Source organism: Heterodontus francisci, chromosome 41 (genome assembly GCF_036365525.1).
Source record: "Heterodontus francisci isolate sHetFra1 chromosome 41, sHetFra1.hap1, whole genome shotgun sequence".
NCBI classification, from domain to species: Eukaryota; Metazoa; Chordata; class Chondrichthyes; order Heterodontiformes; family Heterodontidae; genus Heterodontus; species Heterodontus francisci.
Window position 1 is genome coordinate 30,813,389 of NC_090411.1, and position 23,126 is coordinate 30,836,514.

Sequence of the window (23,126 nt, forward strand, 5' to 3'; positions counted from 1 at the left end):
ATCTCAGAGTAGCTTAATCCCATTTCCTATTATGTCCTTCCATCCTTTCAATTGGAATGTGGAGTCTTCTTTAATCCCCCCCTCTCATGAACCCGTGAGGCCAGTATGCAGAAGGACCTGCCCACCCCCCAAAGCAGCCTCCCCCTGCAAAATGTCCCTTGTTGCTGTCCTGCTGTTCTGATTTGCTCCCTGCTGTGTTAGCGTCTCCTCCTCCCTGTCATGGTTGAGATCCTGCAAGGTTCCCATGCCTTATAAAGAAAATTCAAAACTGGTCCTTAATGAGCGGACAACAAGTTTGTAAGAGCCATAACTAGCCATTTATCCATTTCAGGCGGGTTGCATCTTCCTGTTCTCCTCGGAGCTTTTTAAACTCATAGCATGTCAGTTTCACATCCGGAAACACACTGACCTAAGGGGCGCATTTAAGCATCTGCCTTGCCTCTGTTCCTGCCCTCATATTTAAATAAAAATCCTGTCCACAATCTCAACAGCTACCTTTTTTAGAACCCTAGGATGTAGGCCATCAGGTCATTTGTCGGCTTTTAGTCCCTTAAGTTTCTCCAATACTTTATCAATGCTGATATGAATTACCTTAAGTTCCTCACTCTTATTAACCCCATGGTTACCCTCCATTTCTGGTGTGTAATTTGTGTCTTCTACTGTGAAGACAGACACAAAATATTTGTTCAACATCTCTGCCATTTTCTCCTTCCCCATGATGGTTTCCCATCTCTGTCGCTAAGGGACCAATGTTTACTTTAGCTACTCTCTTCCTTTTTTATATATTTCTAAAAGCTCTTCCAATCTGTTTTTATATTCCTGCCTAGTTTACTCTCATATTCTACATTTTCCCTTTTGTCAACTTTTTAGTGGCCCTTTGCTAGTTTCTAAATCACACCCAATCCTCAAGCTTACTACTATTCTTTGCAAAATGTTATAAGCCTTTTCTATTAATCTAATACTATCCTTAACTTCCCTAGTAAGCCATGGATGGCTCTTTCATGCTGAATTTTCGTTTTTTAATGGAATGTATTTTTGTTGAACATTTTGAATTATTTTTTAAAATGTTTCCCACTGTTTATTTACTGTCATATCTTTTAGTCTATTTACCCAATCAACCTTTGCCAGCTCTCCCCTCATACCTATGTAATTGGCTTTGTTTAAGATTCTTATTTGAGACTGGAACTTTCGCTTTCAAACTTAACAAGGAATTCAATTGTATTATGATCACATCCTCACACAGAATGTTTAATCCTATTGACATATCTCAGCATCCTCATATCGTGAATACTATTCACCTCATCAGACTTCAACATTGAAAGCTGTAATAATTAAGACCGCGACAGTAATTTTCCATGTTCTACTTACATTTTCTTGCATGCACTGAATCGGTTAATTGGGAAAGAAAAAGAAATAGTAAGAAATAAAGGAGAAAGCAGAAATCAATAATAAATGAAACAAAAAAAGCTCGTGGGTATATTTTACAGTCTTGTGCTTCTGATGCACAGCCTTGCGTGACTCAAGGATCTCAAGCCAAGAATTAAAATGGTGCTAGATCGTTGGGCAGGGGGGATGGTGTTGATCAACGCAGTTGATTTTCTGATTTGCATTTCCGTCAAGCAAGCCTCTGTGCTGAAAGGGCTCATTTGTAAAATTTACCCCATAAATTCCACAGAGAGTCAATAAACTTTCAGGTTTTATAGCACTTCAGGAAAACAAGAGGTGAAAAATATTACCAAACGTCTCAATATAAAAATAACGTATAGACCAAGGAACCACCAATTGCTTTTATAAAGCTCCCCATCTGCTGCCCTTGACTGAGATTGACAGAACCCATCCAATTGAGTTGGGTTACAGTGATCAATAGATGTTAGGAGCTAAACACCCTTGCTCTAACACTCAGATAAGCTCCACATCCCTCTCTGTAATACCCAGTGACAGACACATACTCATCATGGTATCAATCCCTGATATATCTCACACCCCTCTCTGTAATGCTCTCTGATATATCCCAAACCCTACACTGTAACTCTCTGACATACCCCACCCCTCACTGTAACACTCTCTGATATACCCCACACCCCTCACTGTATCATTCTCTGATATACCCCACATCCCTCACTGTAACACTCTCTGATATACCCCACATCCCTCACTGTAACACTCTCTGATATACCCCACACCCCTCACGGTATCATTCTCTGATATACCTCACACCCCTCACTGTAACACTCACTGATATACCCCACATCCCTCACTGTATCACTCTCTGATATACCCCACACCCCTCACGGTATCATTCTCTGATATACCCCACGCCCCTCACTGTAACACTCTCTGATATACCCCACATCCCTCACTGTAACACTCTCTGATATACCCCACACCCCTCACAGTATCATTCTCTGATATACCCCACACCCCTCACAGTATCATTCTCTGATATACCCCACACCCCTCACAGTATCATTCTCTGATATACCCCACATCCCTCACTGTAACACTCTCTGATATACCCCACACCCCTCACGGTATCATTCTCTGATATACCCCACGCCCCTCACTGTAACACTCTCTGATATACCCCACACCCCTCACAGTATCATTCTCTGATATACCCCACACCCCTCACGGTATCATTCTCTGATATACCCCACGCCCCTCACTGTAACACTCTCTGATATACCTGACATCCCCATAACTGTTGCCAAAAGAACCTAATTTCCCCATATGCAGGTATGCTATACTTCATGAAGATCTGATGATTTCACTGGAATGTTCTCTAATCCAAGAATTCAAAGTTGGCTGAAGTGACTTACTTGGTATTTTGCTCAGTTCATTCATGAATTTGTTCTTCATGTGTGAGAACACATCATGTTTGCTTGGTGTCTCCGTGACATTGTGGTCTGGCTCTGACTCTGGAGTTGTCACAGCAGATACCATTGCGGCTTCCCTACGTGCTGCATTCATTTTCAGCTTTTAACCAGACTGATGGATGTTAATCCTATAGGAATTGGAATGAAATGGTTATTTGAATAGCAAGAGGCAAGGAAAAGTCTGAAAAAATACAGAGACAATGTCACACAAGTGAAACATCCAAAGTTACAGCTTGCCTTGAACCAATAAATTACCAAGCATGAAGCCTCAGGAAAAAATTATGACCACCCCAAAATAATAATCATGCTCTGTGTAAAGAATTCTTTCCGAGCCTCACTTTAATTCCTTTTGTGGTTATCTTAAATTTGCACCATCTCATTCCTGTCCCACTGACCATGGAAACAATCATAGTATCATTGAATAGTAAAGCACAGAAGGAGGCCATTTGGCCTATTAAGTCTGTGCTGGCCTTTCGAGGACAATTCAGTTAGTTCCACTCCTGGCTCTTACCCCATACTCCTGCAAGAGTGCAGGAGGGCATGCCAGGAGCAGCACCAGGCATACCTCAAAATGAGGTGAAGCTACAACCCAGGACTACTTGCATGCCAAACTGCGTAAGCAGCATGCGATAGACAGAGCTAAGCGATCCCATAACCAACGGATCAGATCTAAGCTCTGCAGTCCTGCCACATCCAGCCGTGAATGGTGGTGGACAATTAAACAACTAACTGGAGAAGGTGGCTCCACAAATATCCCCATCTTCAATGATGGGGGAGCCCAGCACATCAGTGCGAAAGATAAGGCTGAAGCATTTGCAACAATCTTCAACCAGAAGTGCCGAGTTGATGATCCATCTCGGCCTCCTCCTGAAATCCCCAGCATCACAGATGCCAAACTTCAGCCAATTCGATTCACTCCACGTGATAGCAAGAAACGACTGAAGGCACTGGATACTGCAAAAGCTATGGGGCCTGACAACATTCCGGCAATAGTACTGAAGACCTGTGCTCCAGAACATGCCGCGCCCCTAGCCAAGCTGTTCCAGTACAGCTACAACACTGGCATCTACCCTGCAATGTGGAAAATTGCCCAGGTATGTCCTGTACACAAAAAGCAGGACAAATCCAACCTGGCCAACTACTGCCCCATTAGCCTCCTCTCAATCATCAGTAAAGTGATGGAAGGTGTCATCAACAGTGCCATCAAGCGGCACTTGCTTAGCAACAACCTGCTCAGTGATGCTCAGTTTGGGTTCCGCCAGGGCTACTCAGCTCCTGACCTCATTACAGCCTTGGTTCAAACATGGACAAAAGAGCTGAACTCAAGAGGTGAGGTGAGAGTGACTGCCCTTGACATCAAGGCAGCATTTGACCGAGTATGGCATCAAGGAGCCCTAGTAAAACTGGAGTCAATGGGAATCGGGGGAAAACTCTCTGCTGGTTGGAGTCATACCTAGCGCAAAGGAAGATGGTTGTGGTTGTTGGAGGTCAATTATCTGAGCTCCAGGACATCGCTGCAGGAGTACCTCAGGGTAATGTCCTAGGCCCAACCATCGTCAGCTGCTTCATCAATGACCTTCCTTCAATCATAAGGTCAGAAGTGGGGATGTTCACTGATGATTGCACAATGTTCAGCACCATTTGCGACTCCTCAGATACTGAAGCAGTCTGTGTAGAAATGCAGCAAGACCTGGACAATATCCAGGCTTGGGCTGATAAGTGGCAAGTAACATTCACGCCACACAAGTGCCAGGCAATGACCATCTCCAACAAGAGAGAATCTAACCATCTCCCCTTGACATTCAACGGCATTACCATCGCTGAATCCCCCACTGTCAACATCCTAGGGGTTACTATTGACCGAAAACTGAACTGGAGTAGCTATATAAATACCGTGGCTACAAGAGCAGGTCAGAGGCTAGGAATCCTGAGGCGAGTAACTCACCTCCTGACTCCCCAAAGCCTGTCCACAATCTACAAGGCACAAGTCAGGAGTGTGATGGAATACTCTCCACTTGCCTGGATGGGTGCAGCTCCAACAACACTCAAGAAACTCGACACCATCCAGGACAAAGCAGCCCACTTGATTGTCACCCCATTTACAAACATTCACTGCCTCCACCACCGACGCACAGTGGCAGCAGTGTGTACCATCTACAAGATGCACTGCAGCAAAGCACCAAGGCTCCTTAGACATCACCTTCCAAACCCGCGACCTCTACCAACTAGAAGGACAAGGGCAGCAAATACATGGGAACACCACCATCTGCAAGTTCCCCTTCAAGTCACACCATCCTGACTTGGAACTATATCGCCATTCCTTCACTGTCGCTGGGTCAAAATCCTGGAACTCCCTTCCTAACAGCACTGTGGGTGTACCTACCCCACATGGACTGCAGCGGTTCAAGAAGGCAGCTCACCACCACCTTCTCAAGGGCAATTAGGGATGGGCAATAAATGCTGGCCTGGCCAGCAACGCCCACATCCCGTGAGTGAATGAATGAATAAAAAAAATAAAAAAAATTTCCCCTTTAGGTATTTATCCAATTTCCCTTTGAAGGTGACTATTGAATTTGATTCCACCACACTATCAGGTAGCCCTTTCCAAATCCTAACCACTCTTTGGGGAAGAAAGTTTTCCTCATGTCCCCACTGGTTCTTTTGCAGATCACCTTGATTAGCCATGATTTTATTGAATGGCGAAGCAGGCTTGAGGGGCCGAATGGCCTATTTCTGCTCCTAATTCGTAGGTTCGTATGCACCTTAAATCTGTGCCTTCTGATTACTGACCCTTGAGTTATTGGAAACAGTTTCTCTTTATTTACTTTATCTGAAACCTTCAAGATTTTAACTGCCTCTATCAAATTTCCTCTTAGCCTTCTCTGTTTTAAGGAGAACAACCCCAGCTTCTCCAGTCTATCCACATACCTGTAGTCCCTCATCAATATGGAAACATATTGGTAAATCTCGACTGTACCCACTCCAAAGACTTCATGTCCTTCCTAAAGTGTGGTGCCCAGAATTAGACACAATACTCCAGTGGGGGTCAAACTAATATTTTACATAATCGATCAAAATCATTCATAAGCTTGAAGATCTCCATCAGGTCACCCCAATCCTCAGCCTAAGCCTCTCTCCTAAACTCTTAACCTTCTCAGCTTTGTGAAAAAAAAACCCAACTTCTCAAGTCTCTCTCTCTTCATAACTGTAACCCTTCATCTGACAGGACAATGCAGCACAATCCAACACTCATCCAACATTCACAAATGAACTTGCCAACAGGTGTCAATGGATAGTTACCACAATCAGGAATGCTACCTGATGTTTCCGTGCCCTACCTGAGGGGAACTGAGACCAACTGCTGCCCTGCCCGAGATCCGGAAAAGAACCTAAGTTCTTCTTGCTTGCTAAAATAGCAAAGTATTATAAAATATTATGAAGTATTTACAGCACAGAAACAGGCCATTTGGCCCAACAGGGTCATGCAGGTGTTTATGCTCCACACAAGTGCCCTTCTGCCCTTCCATCTCATGCTGTCAACATTTTTTTCTATTCCTTTCTCCCTCCTGTGCTATCTAGCTTCCCCATGAATTCACCTGTACTGTGCAGAGGCAACCGAGGGAGCTTGGAGGCTGTGTCGGTTTGATCACTTCAAATGAAACGTTCAAATTTTCTATTGATATGAAGCAAAACACAAAGGACTGATCCTGATAATGTTTAGTTGAGCAGAGTTCTTGATGCTGGAATTAGTGTTGCTGTTTATTGTTGCTGCTCATTTCACTGAAGTGTTTATTTAAGTGGAGCTGAGAGCGTTGTTGCAATATTTAGGTACTTGGAAGTGGTAGCAATGTTTAGGTGAGTGGAGAGATAGGGAACAGTTGTTTCAATGTTTGATTCAATTAACCTTTTGAATCTATGGCATGGTTCAAGCGATTGTAGATGTTGAAAGCTCTGGGGAGGACACGCAATACAGAAAATGCAGCCAAGGCATTTTGTGATAAACTGAGGTACACTAATCAGAGCAAAGATATTAGTGGAAGTCCAAATCTGCCTTACCTTTTCAATAAAGATGTTTATTTATTTAGAGATACAGCACTGAAACAGGCCCTTCGGCCCACCGAGTCTGTGCCGACCATCAACCACCCATTTATACTAATCCTACATTAATCCCATATTCCTACCAGATCCCTACCTTCCCTCAATTCCCCTACCACCTACCTCTACTAGGGGCAATTTATAATGGCCAATTTACCTATCAACCTGCAAGTCTTTGGCTGTGGGAGGAAACCAGAGCACCCGACAAAAACCCACGCAGTCACAAGGAGAACTTGCAAACTCCGCAAAGGCAGTACCCAGAATCGAACGCAGGTTGCTGGAGTTGTTAGGCTGCGGTGCTAACCACTGCGCCACTGTGCCACCCATTGTCGTTGGACAATACAAAAAAACCATTGTGTCAAAGTGACAGCTATTAAGATAAGCATATTTTGTGCTCAGTTTTTAGATCATTGAACAGGGGCTATGGAAGCTAAGCCCGTGTTCATTAGAAACAGGTTAAAGAGGGACAAATTTCAAGCAGTAAAAGGACAATTCAGAACTGATGGTAGGAAGTTCTCTTCAGACAGAGAGTACTAAATATATGGAGAAACCTCAGAGTAGACCAGTAAAGGTGAAAACTCAAGAATCATTTAAGAAACGATTGGATGCCGCCATGAGAGTTACTGTATGGTCTTTGTGGGTGGACAAGCTAAGGTGGGTTGAACTGTCTATCTCACCTACCTCTACCTTGTGATGTGATTTCACTTCTTTAAATGAGGAAGGAATTAACCATGTGAGTGTCAACAGGTATTTGGAGCAAACCCAATACAAAAGAACCAGAGAACAAGGTTAAAAACTAAACAACTACAGCTCCAATTTAACTTAATGCTACATTTTACATGTTAGCACTCCTGGCATGAGCTGCACCCAACTGGAACTCATGTTTGGAATTTGAACACTGAGATTAGTGCACCTGATTCACAGCCAATGTAATTTTGCATCCATAAAATTAATGAACTGATCTTCTCCAAACCTGGAGTTGTTAGCATTTGGAAGAGTCAGGCACCTAATATCGTTAAATACTGACTCAAATTAGCTTTCAATAGGAATTGAACCAGCTTTTGATTCAGTGAAGCTTGGAAGGATATTGACTCAGATAAGGAAAATAATAAATGAGTTCCTAAAACAGGACCTGGGGGACAGAGTGAGTTAGATTAGGGATTAGCTGTTCTCATTCCTATGAGCTTGTGTTTTATTTTGTTGTAAACGTCAGAGCAGACCTAAGTTAACTTATGTATTTTCCAGCATGGCAACAATGATTGTATTTCAAAAGGCAATTTGTTGACTGTGAGTTTTGAATGCACTGAAGATGTGAAAAGGATCATATAAGTGCAAGTTTTCTTTTGTTACTTGCCTCTGTACACTACTGTAGATTGTAGAGTTAATGTAGTGTCAACTGTGGCTCAGTGGAAGCACTCTCGCCTCTGTCATGAAGATCGTGAGACTCGAGCACAATATCTAGGCTGACACTTAAATGCAGTACTGAGGGAAGCTATATGATCGGAGGTGCCATTTTTCGGATGAGACGTTAAACTGAGGCGCTGTCTGCCCTCTCAAGTGATCTTAAAAGTTCTCTTGGTGCTACTTCTAAGATGGACAGGGGAGTTCTCCCGGTGTCCTGGTAATATTCATTCCTCAACCAACATCATTAAAAATAGATTAATCTTGATGTAAAGTGCTTTTGGACATTAAAAATGCACTGCATAGAGTCATAGAATGGTTAAAGCACAGAAGGAGGCCATTCAGCCCATCATGTCCATGCTTGCTCTCTGCTAGAGAAATTCACCTGGTCCCACTCCCCTACCTTTTCCCTGTAGCCCTTCAAATTTTTTCTCTTCAGATAATTATCCAGTTCTCTTTTGAAGGCCTCAATTGATGGACCTGATGTTCTCTCCACACGAACACACTACAGTCGTACACTCATTTTCGCACCTCCTTGTTCCTCGCTCTTTGTGAAGGAAGCTTTTCCTCACCATCCCAATTGGATTTCCTCTCTTCCAGTGCAGTCCTGAAATAATACAACACCCTGCCTCTTAACAATCATGCCTGACTGACCAACTTAGTTACCCTACTTTAGAAAAAGTCTTCTGTTTTGATGGATCTGTAAAAATTAAAAGCTTCAGTAATTGAATTATCAGCAACTCTGTACAGTTACACAGTGAATGACCCTTACCCTGCTGAATAAACATTAAGACCCTGAAATTCATGGATCTGAGAGCCATTTGATTCCTGAAAATTGGCCTAAAAAAATTCCTAGGCCATGTCCTCTGAGGTTTCCAGTTTAGCACCATAGCCACTGCACTACTGTAACCATACTTTTCCAGATGAAAAGATGGCTTAACGCCATATTGTAGTTACTATGTTTTAAAAACATTCTATCTCTTCCAATAAAAGTGAAACCTATGTCCAATAACACTGACTCATTTCCAGCATACAACACAGTAACAGATATTTTATGTAAACTTTATTTTTCCTTTCCCTGCCACCTGCCAGAAGCTCAGCTCTCATCACCTGTTGTCACACAATGCTCCCTCATCACGGACATCCAGAGGGTTTCCTTGGCAACAGTTTCATCCCTGGAGCTTCACCATACACCTCAACTGGGAGCAAAAGGCTGAGCAGGAAGAAGTCAAACAGAAATGAAAAGGTCGCCATGGTTTTATCTGCCTAAGTAACCTTTCCATTCATATTTATATTTCAAGTTGAAATCTTTCATAAACACAGTCAGCTGCTGGGCAGGTTCCACGGTAACTGCTACATTTGCTGATCACACAGCTCCATGGTAACTGTTACATTTGTCGATTAATTTACACCTAAGTGCAGCTTGGATACATGCATGGATACATGCACCACCTGCTGCGGTATTTAATGACACTGAATCGCCAGTGAAGAGCTCCAGTTCGATTTTTGGTCCAGTATCTTCTCAACGGTGGCAGTGGGTATCATTGGCCTCAGTACCAGGAGCAGAAGGCTAATCTGGTACTCCCCACCTGGATTGCCAGCCAGAGACTCCTGCTACAAGGCGCATAAGTGTTGACATTAGGTTGGTCCCCTGGCTGCAATGCCCCCTGACTGTCGAATACCACACGAACGCTCACAGATTGGGCTCACCCACGGACATTTGAGAAAGATACTGGAAGGCTGTCAGTACGAGAGGAACTGAAGGCTGGCTTGAATTATGGCTTTTGAGACAGAATGAGAAATAAATGGGGTAAAGCTCTGTGCCATGAAATCCTGAGTTTATTGATCACTTGGCTCATGCCAACTGTACTGTTAGGATTTCATGTGGCTCCATTTTGGACACAGGCATTGACTGAGTCCCCAAAGGGGATCATGTAACGTTTTGACTTTCAGAAGGAGTCTCCTAAAGAGATATGATGCAAAAGAGCTCAAGTGAAAACTTCTGAGATAAAAGGGATAGCAGTAATTGGCCAATAAACTCACTAAATTGCAGGAAACAATTGGTAACGATCAGTGCTGGTAGTCCTAATTGGTCAGTTCTGACCAGCAGCCGAGAAAGTCCAAGGAGGTATTGCTGACAGTCCGTGGAGTCATCACGAAACCACAGTTGGAATACTGTCACTGGCTGTGGTCACTTTACTTAGAAAAAGAAGATACTGAGGAGGTGCAATGGATTCAGGGATGAACAACAATGATCAATGAGTAAGAAGAGAGACTCAAGAAGTAAATTTATTCTTAACGAAGAAAGAACTGTAAGAGTTGTAGTAAACAAGGCTCTTTAAGAGCTCTCAGTGAATAGTTTCCATCTGCCTCAGCTGATGCTAATATGTCATACTTACCCTTTGGTATTTAGATGGTGATTCTCAGACTCAATTCCAGTTCTGACAAAAAGGTCATCAACCTGAAATTTTAATTTTGTTTCTCTCCTCAGATACTGCCTGACCAACTGAGTATTTCCAGACTCTTTTTTGGTTTTATTTCAGATTTCCAGCATCCACAGTAATTTGCTTTTCCACTAAGTATGCGATCTTCACCACCATCTCTGATATTGGCTACACTTGACCAAGGAAGTCCTAAGGAGATGGTTCTTGGCTTGTTGGTAAGCCAATGGATGGGAGAACATTTCTTATATCCTTTGAAAAAAATTAAAATGCATCTTATGCTGTTCTCAATGTCCATTCTGGGAATTGGAAAGCTTTCTCATCAGCCAATGTCAGCATTAGCTTTCCTAGGTGGTGGGTAATACAGCCAGCTTCACAGCAAAGCTCTCTGCTCTGTCATAATAGCATCCCTCAACCCCAATCTCAGAAGCACACTTGCTGCTCCATGAGTATAAATTTCTTCACATCCTACATCAGCAATCCTCATGTCTATCTGAGTGTGATTCCATCCTTCTCTTTAATAAAAGGGGTGTAAAAATGTAATAATAATCATCCTTCTTTCTTTCTTCAACCGTGTTGGGATTAAATGAAAAATCTTAAAGTCTTATGTACCTTTCTTTATACTGGTGTAAACTCATGAGTTATAGTTTCTTCAATAAGAACTGCGCTCTTTGAGGTTTTGGTTTCAACTAGGGGAGTCAGTGAACTTGTACTCAGCAACCCACATTGACATGATATGAATACCAGACCAACTTTGACCTCATCTTAAATTCCTATTTGAAGCAGTCTGGAAATACTATTCCATGGAATTTACAGCACAGAAGCAGGCTATTTGGCCCAACTGATCTATGCTGGTGTTTATGCTCCACACAGGGCCTCCTCTCACCTTACTTCATCTAACTCTATCAACATATTCTTCTGTTCCTTTCTGCCTCATGTACTTACCTAGTTCCCCCCGTTAAATGTATCAATGTATTGACTTCAACCACTCCCTGTCATAGCGAGTTCCATATTTTGACCGCTCTCTAGGAAAAGAAGTTTCTCCTGAATTCATTACTGGATTTATTAGTGGCAATCTTATATTTATGACCCCTAGTTTTGGATTTCCTCACAGAGTATAACCTATCTAAAATGTTAAGTGGTGAATAAATCAGTATAAGGTTAACGTGAAGAACTGTAGGACATCACTATCCCTCATGAACTGAAAGCTGAAAGCCGATTCCACAGTGCCTCACCCAACTGGTCATTCTTGGGTCCAGACAGCGAGTGGTGACAAGTATCTGAGCTGGATCCTGTCCTCATTTGTGTTCTTTCTAGTGGGGCACAGGGGTAGAGGTAGTTACTGGATAGAAATCAGAGGTGAGAACCCTGGCCAATTCTCTTCCCTCCCTACCCTGGTACTGCACAGATCAAGTACAGCCCTACAGTCACCCTGATTGGGATCAGCTATATCAACTCAGACTGGAGATACAGTGTGGCTTATATAGTTTAATGACTTAATATTGCACCAGGCAGTGCCATAACTCACACAAGACCATTTCAGAACTTATGCCACTATCTCTAAATGCTTTTAAAGTGAAATCACACTTGTGAATTCTAAATAACATAGTCGACCATAACTTGGCACCTCAGAATGATACAACACTCAATCTCTTTGCTAGTTCTTACCTCTTTCCATTGAATATTTATCTTTTACCCCAAGGATTTATGGATCATCACAGTCAACTTTGGCTGGAGCAATAAAGGAAGCCACATGACTTTCTGACCAGTTAAGATATCTACAGCACTCAGTCATCAGAGGGATCAAAGAGAACAAAGAACAAAGAACAAAGAAAATTACAGCACAGGAACAGGCCCTTTGGCCCTCCAAGCCTGCGCCGATCCAGATCCTCTATCTAAACAAAATAAAAGCAAAATACTGCGGATGCTGGAAATCTGAAACAAAAACAAGAAATGCTGGAATCACTCAGCAGGTCTGGCAGCATCTGTGGAAAGAGAAGCAGAGTTAACGTTTCGGGTCAGCGACCCTTCTTCGGAACTCTATCTAAACATGTCGCCTATTTTCTAAGGGTCTGTATCTCTTTTCTTCCTGCCCATTCATGTATCTGTCTAGATACATCTTAAAAGACGCCATCGTGCCCGCATCTACCACCTCCGCTGGCAACGCGTTCCAGGCACCCACCACCCTCTGCGTAAAGAACTTTCCACGCATATCCCCCCTAAACTTTTCCCCTTTCACTTTGAACTCGTGTCCTCTAGTAATTGAATCCCCCACTCCGGGAAAAAGCTGCAGCTCAGTGGCTAGCACTCTCACCTTTGTCAGAAGGTTGTGGGTTCAAGTCCCACTCCAGAGACTTGAGCACAAAATCTAGGCTGACACTCCCAAAGTTGGCATCTTTCTGATGAGATATCAACCCCCTGAGGCTTTGTCTACCTTTCAGAAAAAGAGAGTTCAAAAAAAGAGTAAAAGATCCCATGACACAAATTGTAATAAAAACAGGTCTTTATTACATTGTTGTTTGTGGGATCTAGCTATGTGCAAAGCAGCTGCCACATTTCCTATAATACAACACTTCAAAAGTTTTTAATTGACTGTAAAGCACTTTGGAACATGCTGGGGTACTGAAAGGCATTATATAAAGTATTTCTTTCAAAGTGCTGAAATGCTTGGTGTAAGGGCTGAAATGTTCAGGGTCGACAAGGAATAGGCACTTCACCATTAACTGAGCTGTAAGGCAACCCAGTGTACACATTCTGCACATCAGGAAACATTCTGATATTCACCTATTTATTGGCATTAGTACTTTCCATTTATAAGACATTTTACCTCATTCTGTTCTGGGAAATCTTGTTAAAATGCAATTCACTAGAGTACGTATTTATGCCTTTTGAGTGACCACTGTTCACATCGCTGTGTGATTACCACAGTTGAAGGGGTTTATACAGGATTATGCCACTAAATATTAATAGTTATGAACTGATTACGCTTTTTAATTCTATTTTAAACTGCACCATGATATTACTCTCCATCCAGCAGCGTATTAGTTAAAGGGGCAAAGCGGTCGTACATGAAGCTCTTTTCCACTTTAGGCCATGTGACAAGGTGGGCTAATGATATGTAAACAGTTGCCACCCTTATTCTCATTTCTCTGAGGGGAAAAAGCTGCACAAAGCTCCCAGACTCACAGAAAAAATGGTGGAATTGCAGCACGGCTTATAATCCATTTCATAATTCCTGATTCATCTACACAAGGATACATATACCGCAAAGTTAAAGACATTGGATGCGCATACCTGGTACAAAGATGTCTAGTTGGAGATAAAATACACGTTCCGTGTTCTTTAATAAGCCCTGAATATATTTGTACAGTCAGTTATGAATTATACAGGAGATGACTCACTTCGATGTCAGAGTCTGCAAATGTCATGGAAATCCTGCAGCCTTCATGGAAGAGGAAGCATCACTCAAGAAAGCAGTTTATGCCCCTCCCCAAACCAACCCCCTCGTCAACAACAGGAATTCACAATTCTTTCATGACAGGACATTCTAAGTACACTAATTTCACATCCCACCCTATTTACACAGGAATGGTTTTTCCAACGTTGAATGCTGCACGATACAAAAGCAGAAAAATACACACTTGGGTCTAGATGCCTTTGAAGATTTTGCCTCTGCAGCTGGCCTCCAATATAAATCACAGGCTGGGCCTTAGCTGGAGAATTGTGTCCAATTCTGGACGCCATGCTTCAGGAAGGGTGCAGATAAGATTTACTAGAATGGTACCAGCGATGAGGGAGTTCAGTTATGTGGAGAGACTAGAAAAGCTGTGATTGTTCTCCTTACCACAGAGAAGGTTAAGGGGAGATTCAAAAGCAGTGTTCAAAATCATAAAGGATTTTGATAGAGTAAATCAGGAGAAACTATTTCCAGTGGAAGGAGGGTCGGTAACCAGAGGATGCAGATTTAAGGTAATTGGCAAAAGTACTACAGGAGAGATGAAGATAATTTTGTTTTACGCATTGAGTTGTGATGATCTGGAATGTGCTGCATGAAAGGGTGGTGGGAGCAGATTCAGTAGTAACTTTCAAAAAGAAATTGGTTATATACTTGAAAAGGAAAAATGTAGAGGACTATGGGAAAGAGCGCAGTGGGGGATGGGCACGGTGGTCTAGCGGGATGAATTGGATAATTTTTTCAAAGAGCCGGCACAGGCATGATGGGCTGAATGGCCGTCTTCTGTGCTGTATTATTCTATGATGATCAAACTTCACAAACTAACAATTATGATTACTGCACAGACTGTGTTTGTGTAGCAGGTCTACTGCCATCACTGATGTTCATCAGCATGAGGCTTGAAGGCCAGAAATTCCCACATCAGCCAAGTACAAAAGCATAATGTCCAACCTGTAGATACTCAGTGATATAAAGAGTTCCATTTCTCCCATACATTGCTAACATTCACTAATGCCTAGTATAAAACCACTGTCTCCTTTGTGTACAGTCTTCCTTTGCAAATATTACATATTATATAGAGACTACAATCACAGGCCAGGCTTTCTCCCCACACTGTTACTCATGTAAAGAATTCACATCGCAATCTCAGGACATTCCAAAATGCTTTTCAGCCAATTAGATAGTTTTGAAGCGTGCTCATTGTCATAACATAGAGAAACATTGCAGCCAATTAATACACAGCAGGTCCCACAAACAGCAATGAGATAAATGACTAGCTCATCACAAATTAGTAGATACAGAGCAGCCATTAACTAACAATGGTGAAACAGGACCGAGGGGCTGAATGGCCTCCTCCTGTTCCTATATTCCTCGATGCAAAATATCGGCAAAATACCACACCATACAGTCATCAAACTTACATTATATGGAATGATAGGCTGTTTAAAATCTGTATCTAATGACAAGGTCTTAGAATGACACAGGCCTAGAAATTAGATTGCATTGTGCAATGCCTAAGGGTGCAATATGGCAGGTCATGTGCATGCAGTCATTCCACGCTAGAAGTGCATTGCTCATCATATTGGTCAGGAATGCTGAGACTACTCATAGGCTGCATGCTGTGGGCAGTTTGCTCAGGCGCTCAGCAACAAAACCTGTGTCTGCGTGGGTTTCCTCCGGGTGCTCCGGTTTCCTCCCACATGCCAAAGACTTGCAGGTTGATAGGTTAATTGGCCATTATAAATTGCCCCTAGTATAGATAGGTGGTAGGGAAATATAGGGACAGGTGGGGATGTGGTAGGAATGTGGGATTAGTGTAGGATTAGTATAAATGGGTGGTTGATGGTCGGCACAGACTCGGTGGGCCGAAGGGCCTGTTTCAGTGCTGTATCTTTCAGTGCTGTATCTCTAAAACCAGGGGTCAGTCCTCAAAGGCGGTTTCTAACTGAAAGGTACTAACAATTTCTTTTTTTACTTACCTTATTGTGCGGCCAGGTAGAGTGGGGGTTTGTGATGAGGCTAACCGTATGATTATCTATATAGTTAAAAGTCTGTTGTCTAACTTGCATCAAACCTCTAAAAGGTACCAGAAGATAGATGTTACAAATTTGCGATTCCTGCACAGAACCTCAGTGCTAGGAATCAATACTGGGGACTTGGGTGGTGCTGGGAGTGTCACTAGGCTCATGAATCCAGCCGTAACTTTGTCACAAGATCAGTGGAAAATCCCTGAGAAAGGTCTGAACGGCTTTTTACTCCGTTTCTGCCAATCTTCCGCCCAAGGTATGGTGGGAGTTGGTAGAACCCTCATGGAGATTCCAGGCCTCTTTGCTTTTTCTAAATAAACCAATAAGGAGACTGTCATCAAACAAACTAATAAAGAACTAAACCATAAAAAAAGGAAATTTATAAAACTTAAATAATAATGTTGCTGCTTGCATCCACTTAACACTCCAGTTCCTGTGGGGCCCACCCTGTCACGGAAGGCCTCAAATAAACCAGCAGACACCACATGCTTCCCCGTCCCACCATGGGCTGCATTCAACCTGCACCTGTAGAAGGTTGCCTAGGCCAGGCCCAAGAGCTGACCCATGAGGAGGTCGTCTAACTTGCCTACTCCCCCTCACCAAGTGCATAGGTTAGTGATATATTGCTTCGAAAAATTTGCTATGTTACAGCAAAGTCCAACTGCCCCGTCATGTTTTGGCTGCTATGCAACATTGGTAAACATCGGAATCTATTCTCTAGGCCCCAGAGCGCCCATAGTCAAACAGCTTTATCTAAAGACCAGTTCAAATTTGCCTCCAGATAATTAATAAATAGTGACAGGTGTGCACAGTTGAGTCAGATCATTATCAAATCAGTATCCATATGCATGTGAATTTGTAACAGGTAAGTGTCTACATTTCTATATGTGTGTGTGACAGAGAGACTGCAGTGACTGAACAAATGTTGGCGGGGCAGTATCACACAACCAAACAATATATTGATGTGGCTTATGCTGGGTTTTTTATAGAAAGGGGGAAATAAAAGCAGGTTATGTACGAGGAAAGATGAAGTTACAACATTTCATTTTGTGTGGGTATCACACATTTAACAAAAAAGCCAACTGCACCAAGCTCAGAAATGCGGTTCTTTTGTGTGAAACCTTGCAATTTTTTTTGGTAACTGATTAAGCAGTTTATTTAGCAGATGTTATATTTATTAAAAGTCGGTTTGCTTCTGACAGTTTGCTTCTCATTGATTTGGAGCAAAGCCCTGGACTGCTGGAGTCGGGCCTGACCATTTAATGGTTAGAATATCAATTTACAGTGCCCTTTAATTCATCAGGACAGTTCGCAATGACACAGAAGGGGCTGTGACAGTTCACACAAGTAGGTGCTGTCCATCTGTCATACTGATTTGATTCTGGTTGTCCTTTTCAATCAGTCCGTGACAGAGTCATTCATGGTAACAGATGGGACAAGCAATTATTAACTTGTTTATTACACAAAAAAATGCGATATTGATCAAAGTCACTGCCAGCATCTCTGTCACTATCAGGATAAATGTTTTGGGGAGAGTTCAATAGCCTATTTGAATGATATTTAAACAAAAGGTAATAACTTACCAAATAAATTGTTTAAGTACTAAACTGGATTTGGCATGTTCCGATGGCAGAGTGTGGACTGTTACCTCTTACAACTTGCAAAACTGCAGTCGATAGTATGTTTTGGTGATACCTATATGTTATAGTGGTGATTTTAACCCTGCCCACTCAGTGAAAACCGGGCAGGTGGGCAGTTAAAATTGCCCATTGTTCTCACCTGCCAACATCCCAGACCCATCTCATAGATTAACCTGCCCTTCATTAGTGTAAAATCAGGCAGGGTGCAAAACAGTCACCTGCCCTGAACCTGTCCCATTTCTGCTGAGCGGGCTAGGCCAACGTCAGGGCTTCGAGGGACTGAGCACTTGGATAAGCATGAGCTGATCAAGGATAGCCACCATGGATTTGTGAAGGGTCTTACTAATCTCGTTGAATTTCTTTGAGGCGATCACTAGCTTGGTGAATAAGGCAGTGTTGACGGGCATTGCTGATAAGGATTTACAGAACGCATCTAATAAGGTTTCGCACATAAGATTACTAGCAAAAATGGAATAGCACACAATTGGAGGTAACCTTGTGACATGTTTGATAATTAGTTGGGAGACAGCGAGTAGCGATAAAGGGATTGGAGGATGATCTACAGTGCAGATTCACCAAAATGATACCAGGAACTAAAGAGTTAAATTATGGGGACTGTATCCTGTATGCCCTTGAGTGCAAAAGTTTGAGGGCTAAACTAATTGAGGTCTTTAAAACAATAAAGGAATATGATAGGGTATATACAGAGAGGGAATCCAGAACAAAAGAACACAATCTAAAAATTAGAACTAGACTATTTAGGAGTGCATCAGTAAGTATTTATCACATACAGGGTAGTGGAAATCTGATGTTCATTTGTCCAAAGGACTGTTGAAGCTGGGACAATTGAAATTTTCAAGACTGAGATCAATACATTTATGTTAGATAAAGGTATCTAGGGATATGGAGCAAAAGTGGATAAATGGAATTGAGGTAGAGATCAGCCATGATCTAATTGAATGGTGGAACAGACTCATGAGAGGTTGAGTTATTTCCTCTTATTCCTATGTTCGTATATTACATCTGTCATGTTCTCTGAACACCCAAAGTACTCCTCAGAAAATGCAATACTTTTTTTTGAAGTGTCGTCACTGTTCCTTTGAAGGAATCGCATTGGATAACCTATGGGCAGTAAGCTCCCACAAACAACAATGAGAAGAAAGACAGCTTCCTCTGTTTTGATGGTTGGAGTTGAGGGATGAATGTCAGAGCATCATGCCTTGAACTACTTGTGCCTTCACCTGTAGGTTAGGGTTAACGTTGCACACCTCTCCAGAGTGCCTGTGGTGTCTGAGAATGTGTTAATACAACAGCTTTCCTTTATATAGCATCTTTAACGTAGCAAAATATCCCAAGGAGCGTAATCAGACAAAATTTGACACTGAGTCACATAAGGAGATATTAGGACAGATGACCAAAAGCTTGGTCAAACAGATAGGTTTTAAGGGGCATCTTAAAGGAGGAAACAGGTAGAGAGACAGAGAGGTTTAGGGAGGGAATCACAAAGCTTACAGCTCTTACTGGCTCTGGTGGGAGTGATGAAAATTGGGGATGCGCAAGAGGCCAGAATTGGAAGAGAGCTGACGTCTCGGAAGGTGGTAGGACTCAAGGAGGTGACAGAGATATGGAGTAGGAACCATGGAGGGATTTGAGAGCATGGGTGAGAAGTTTAAAATTGAACGGTGTTGTCGGACTGCGAGCCAATGTTGGTCAGCAAGCACAGGAGTGATCGACCCTTGCCAAGCGACTGTGATTTGAGAAAATAACTTACCTTCTACTGATCAGTGAATCAGAAAACCATAAAGTCTGAGACTAACCAAAGACAGAAGGTGGATGACATGCTTGTCTTTCTCACTAATAAGAGGCGACAAGCAATATTAAATTGAAGAAATACAACCTGGCTTTGCCTCATCGCTGGAAGAGTTTTCTTTAGACACGCTGGCGGACAGATAAATGTCACATTCTCTGATCCTGAGGAGCTTGCGAAAAGGTTACATAGTTCAGCAGAAATGGAATTCCCTAGAGAATTAAAAGGCAACAGAAAAGAATTTCTAACTGTCAATGTGCCAACCTGCTGCAGAGGCACTGAAACTTCGCACCAAAATAAGTTAAGCTGCAGCACACCCTCCAGCCCTCAGTCAGGCTACTGGATGCAACACTTTAAATCTCCATCTCTGATGAGAGAAGGAAGGGCTGGTAGAGGAGCTACCTCAGTCCAGTATACAGGACTCCTTATGGCGGAGGTGATACCTTTTCCAAATGCAAAAGCAGACAGAGGCTGGAATGGCAGGGTGGGTGGGTGGAGTGGGGGAGGGGAGATGGAGACATGGCTCGAACTTTGACATTTGCTTTACTGATAACAAAAATGCATCAAAATGAGCTCCCCCAATTGCTCAGCTAGTTAAGGCTGTGAGTAGCTGAGACACAGTCCCAGCTTCAGCCTCCTCCCCCCTGAGTCAGTGACTTTCAGGTGCCTTCATGAACACAAGATAGGATTCCTGCTTTTGTTCACTATCAGGTGGTGCATATGTCTGGGCATCAAGTAGGACCAGGATCAGGTTCTGCTGAGATGCCCTTGTAGTCGAATAGTCTCCTGATGCTCACTGCTTAGGCTCACACATGCTACTTGTAGGTATCGGATGGAATCCTGTGAAATCATACTCTCTCAAAAGTTATAGGGCTGAATTTTACCGCAGGATTTAGAACCCTGATAAAAGTGGGGCCTGAACCTGCACTTGCCAGCAGCAGGACCAGCTCAGTGATTTTGCATCAGGCGGCCTCCTAATTGGCTGCCTGCGGGCTTGCTATCTGATTAGGGAGGGTGGGTGGGTGGGCTTCAGAGCCGAATCAGAGGGCCAGCAACTCTGAAACTTCAGTAGCGCCACCGGGAGAGCTGGGTGCTGCTGAAGCAAGCAGGAGGCCTCGAGGTACCTCAAAATGGAGGTGCCCTTGGATAGGTAAGTAGAAATAATACATTCAGGGTGGCCAAGGGCAAAAGGCCATGCTGATTGTAGGGGAAACCCCTGTAGGGAGATCACTGGGACATGGGGGCTGCCTTTCCTGCCTGTGGTCCCCTCTGAGGAGCATGGAGTTTCCGGCTCCAATTGACACCCTGGGCTGCTGCAGGGAGGCTGTCTGCATGAAGCTGGCGGCCATCCCACATAATAGGGTTGCCCCGCCATCGGCAAAATGCCGGCAGCAGAATTGCAGCCTTAATAATGCAAATCAGCGGCCCACCTCCATGGAGTGGGCAGCCAATCTGTTTTGCAGGCAGCTGCTGAGAAACTTCGCTGCCAGCGGGAATGCATCAGGGAGTCGTCCTGTCGCAGCTTCCCGCGGCTCCCACTTGCCCCACCTCTGTTCCCATCACTCGGGGACCAGTACAATTCAGTTCATACTTTCAGCAGAGGTTTTCATGTGTTAGCCCAGGCATAGTAAGTATTGGCAAGCAATTCAGTCATGAGGCGGGGGGGGCGGCATCACAGTCCTCACCAACAGCAGTCACCACATGAGCTTCCTCCACCTTTCAGGTGCTGAGGCCTATTGTGACGATCCTACTGCAGCTCTGTCTGAGATCAACACAGACCAGGAAATCAAAACGTAGACCATTTGATCCGTATACCTCAGGAGTCAGCCATGGCTCAGTTTGAACACAAGAAGATCCCACAAATAGCAATGTGATAAATGACCAGGTAATCTGTTTTAGTGATGTTGGTTGAGCGATAAATTTTGTCCCAGGACACCGGGGAGAATTCCCCTGCTCTTCTTCGAATACTATTTGGGATCTTTTATGGAATAGACAATGCCTTGGTTTAACGTTTCATCTGAAAAAGACTGCACCTCTGACAGTGCAGCACTCTGTCAGTACTGCACTGGAATATCAGATTATATTAAGGAAGGTTATCTCTTTTCCTCTCCACAGTGTTTCCAGTATGTTCTGTTTTTATTTCAGATTTTCAGTAGTATTTTGTTTTGTTTTTAAAGATCACCAAAATTCTTTCATCTAAAAGAGCAGGGGCAAGGAAGAGCTATTGATATAACAGTGAAGTTCATTGAATGTACAGCACGGAAACAGGCTATTCAGGCTAACTGGTACATGTTCCAACCAGCCTTCTCCTAACCTTCTCCATCTTCCCCTATCAGCATATCCTTCTATTCCTTTCTCCCTCATGTACTCATCTAGTTTCCCCTTAAATGCATCTATGCTATCCACCTCAACCATTCCCTGTGGTAGCGAGTTCCACATACTCACCACTGTCTGGGTAAAGAAGTTTCTCCTGAATTTCTTATTGGATTTATTAGTGACTATCCTATATTTATGGTCCCTTAGTTTTACTCTCCCCCACTATTGGAAAGATTTTCTCTACCACTACATTGATAATATAGTCTGAAATTAAACAACAGAAATACACAGTGAGTCGATCAGCATCTATGGTTAAGCTCTTTCTAGAATACTGAGATCTCTTAATAGGCTGGTAAACCCACTGGCTGCTCTCTCTCTCTCTTTCTCTGTGTGACAACAATTATATGAGAAGTCTTAACCACCACCTACTGTTTTAAGACAATTGATTTAAAAAACAGAAGGAGAAGGACGAGAATTTTCTATGCAGTGAGTTGTTACAATCTGGAATGAACTAACTGAAAGGGTGCTGAAAACAAAGGGAATTGGATAAATACTTGTAGGGGAAATAATTGCAGGGCTGGGAGAGCAGCGAGGAGTAGGATTAATTAGATAGCTCTTTTAAAGATCCTGCATGATGAACCAAATGGTCTCCTTCTGTGCTATATGATTCTACTGTATTCTCTTCTTTGTTTTCTTGGGGAACATCCATCCTGTCAGCTCCATAACAGGGACTTTCTCCAGACTGACTGTTCTGGTGAGGGCAATCCCAATCCCAATCCATGTATTCAATATTTAGGAAGGACAGGCAAAAAGGGAAAGGAGGTGGAGTAGCATTGTTAGTAAAAGAGGAAATCAATACAATAGTGAGGAAGGATATTAGCTCAGAGAATCCTGATGTTGAATCTGTATGGGTGGAGGTAAGAAACACCAAGGGGCAGAAAACGTTGGTGGGGGTTGTATATAGACCCCCGAACAGCAGTGGTGATGTAGAGGATGGCATTAAACAGGAAATTAGAGACACATGCAATAAGGATGCAACTGTAATTATGGGTGACTTTAATCTACATAT

At 43.0% G+C, this 23,126-nt stretch overlaps 1 protein-coding gene across 1 annotated transcript in view; it reads right to left on the minus strand.

Moving 5' to 3' along the window:
- The window catches only part of LOC137353669 (synaptotagmin-1-like), a 65,060-nt gene that overhangs the window by 35,855 nt on the left and 6,079 nt on the right, over positions 1 to 23,126 (minus strand). The window contains exon 3 of the mRNA XM_068020029.1: positions 2,820 to 3,004. Coding sequence (XP_067876130.1) covers positions 2,820 to 2,970 — 151 coding nt within the window. The 5' untranslated portion in view covers positions 2,971 to 3,004. The remainder of the gene's footprint in view (positions 1 to 2,819; positions 3,005 to 23,126) is intronic.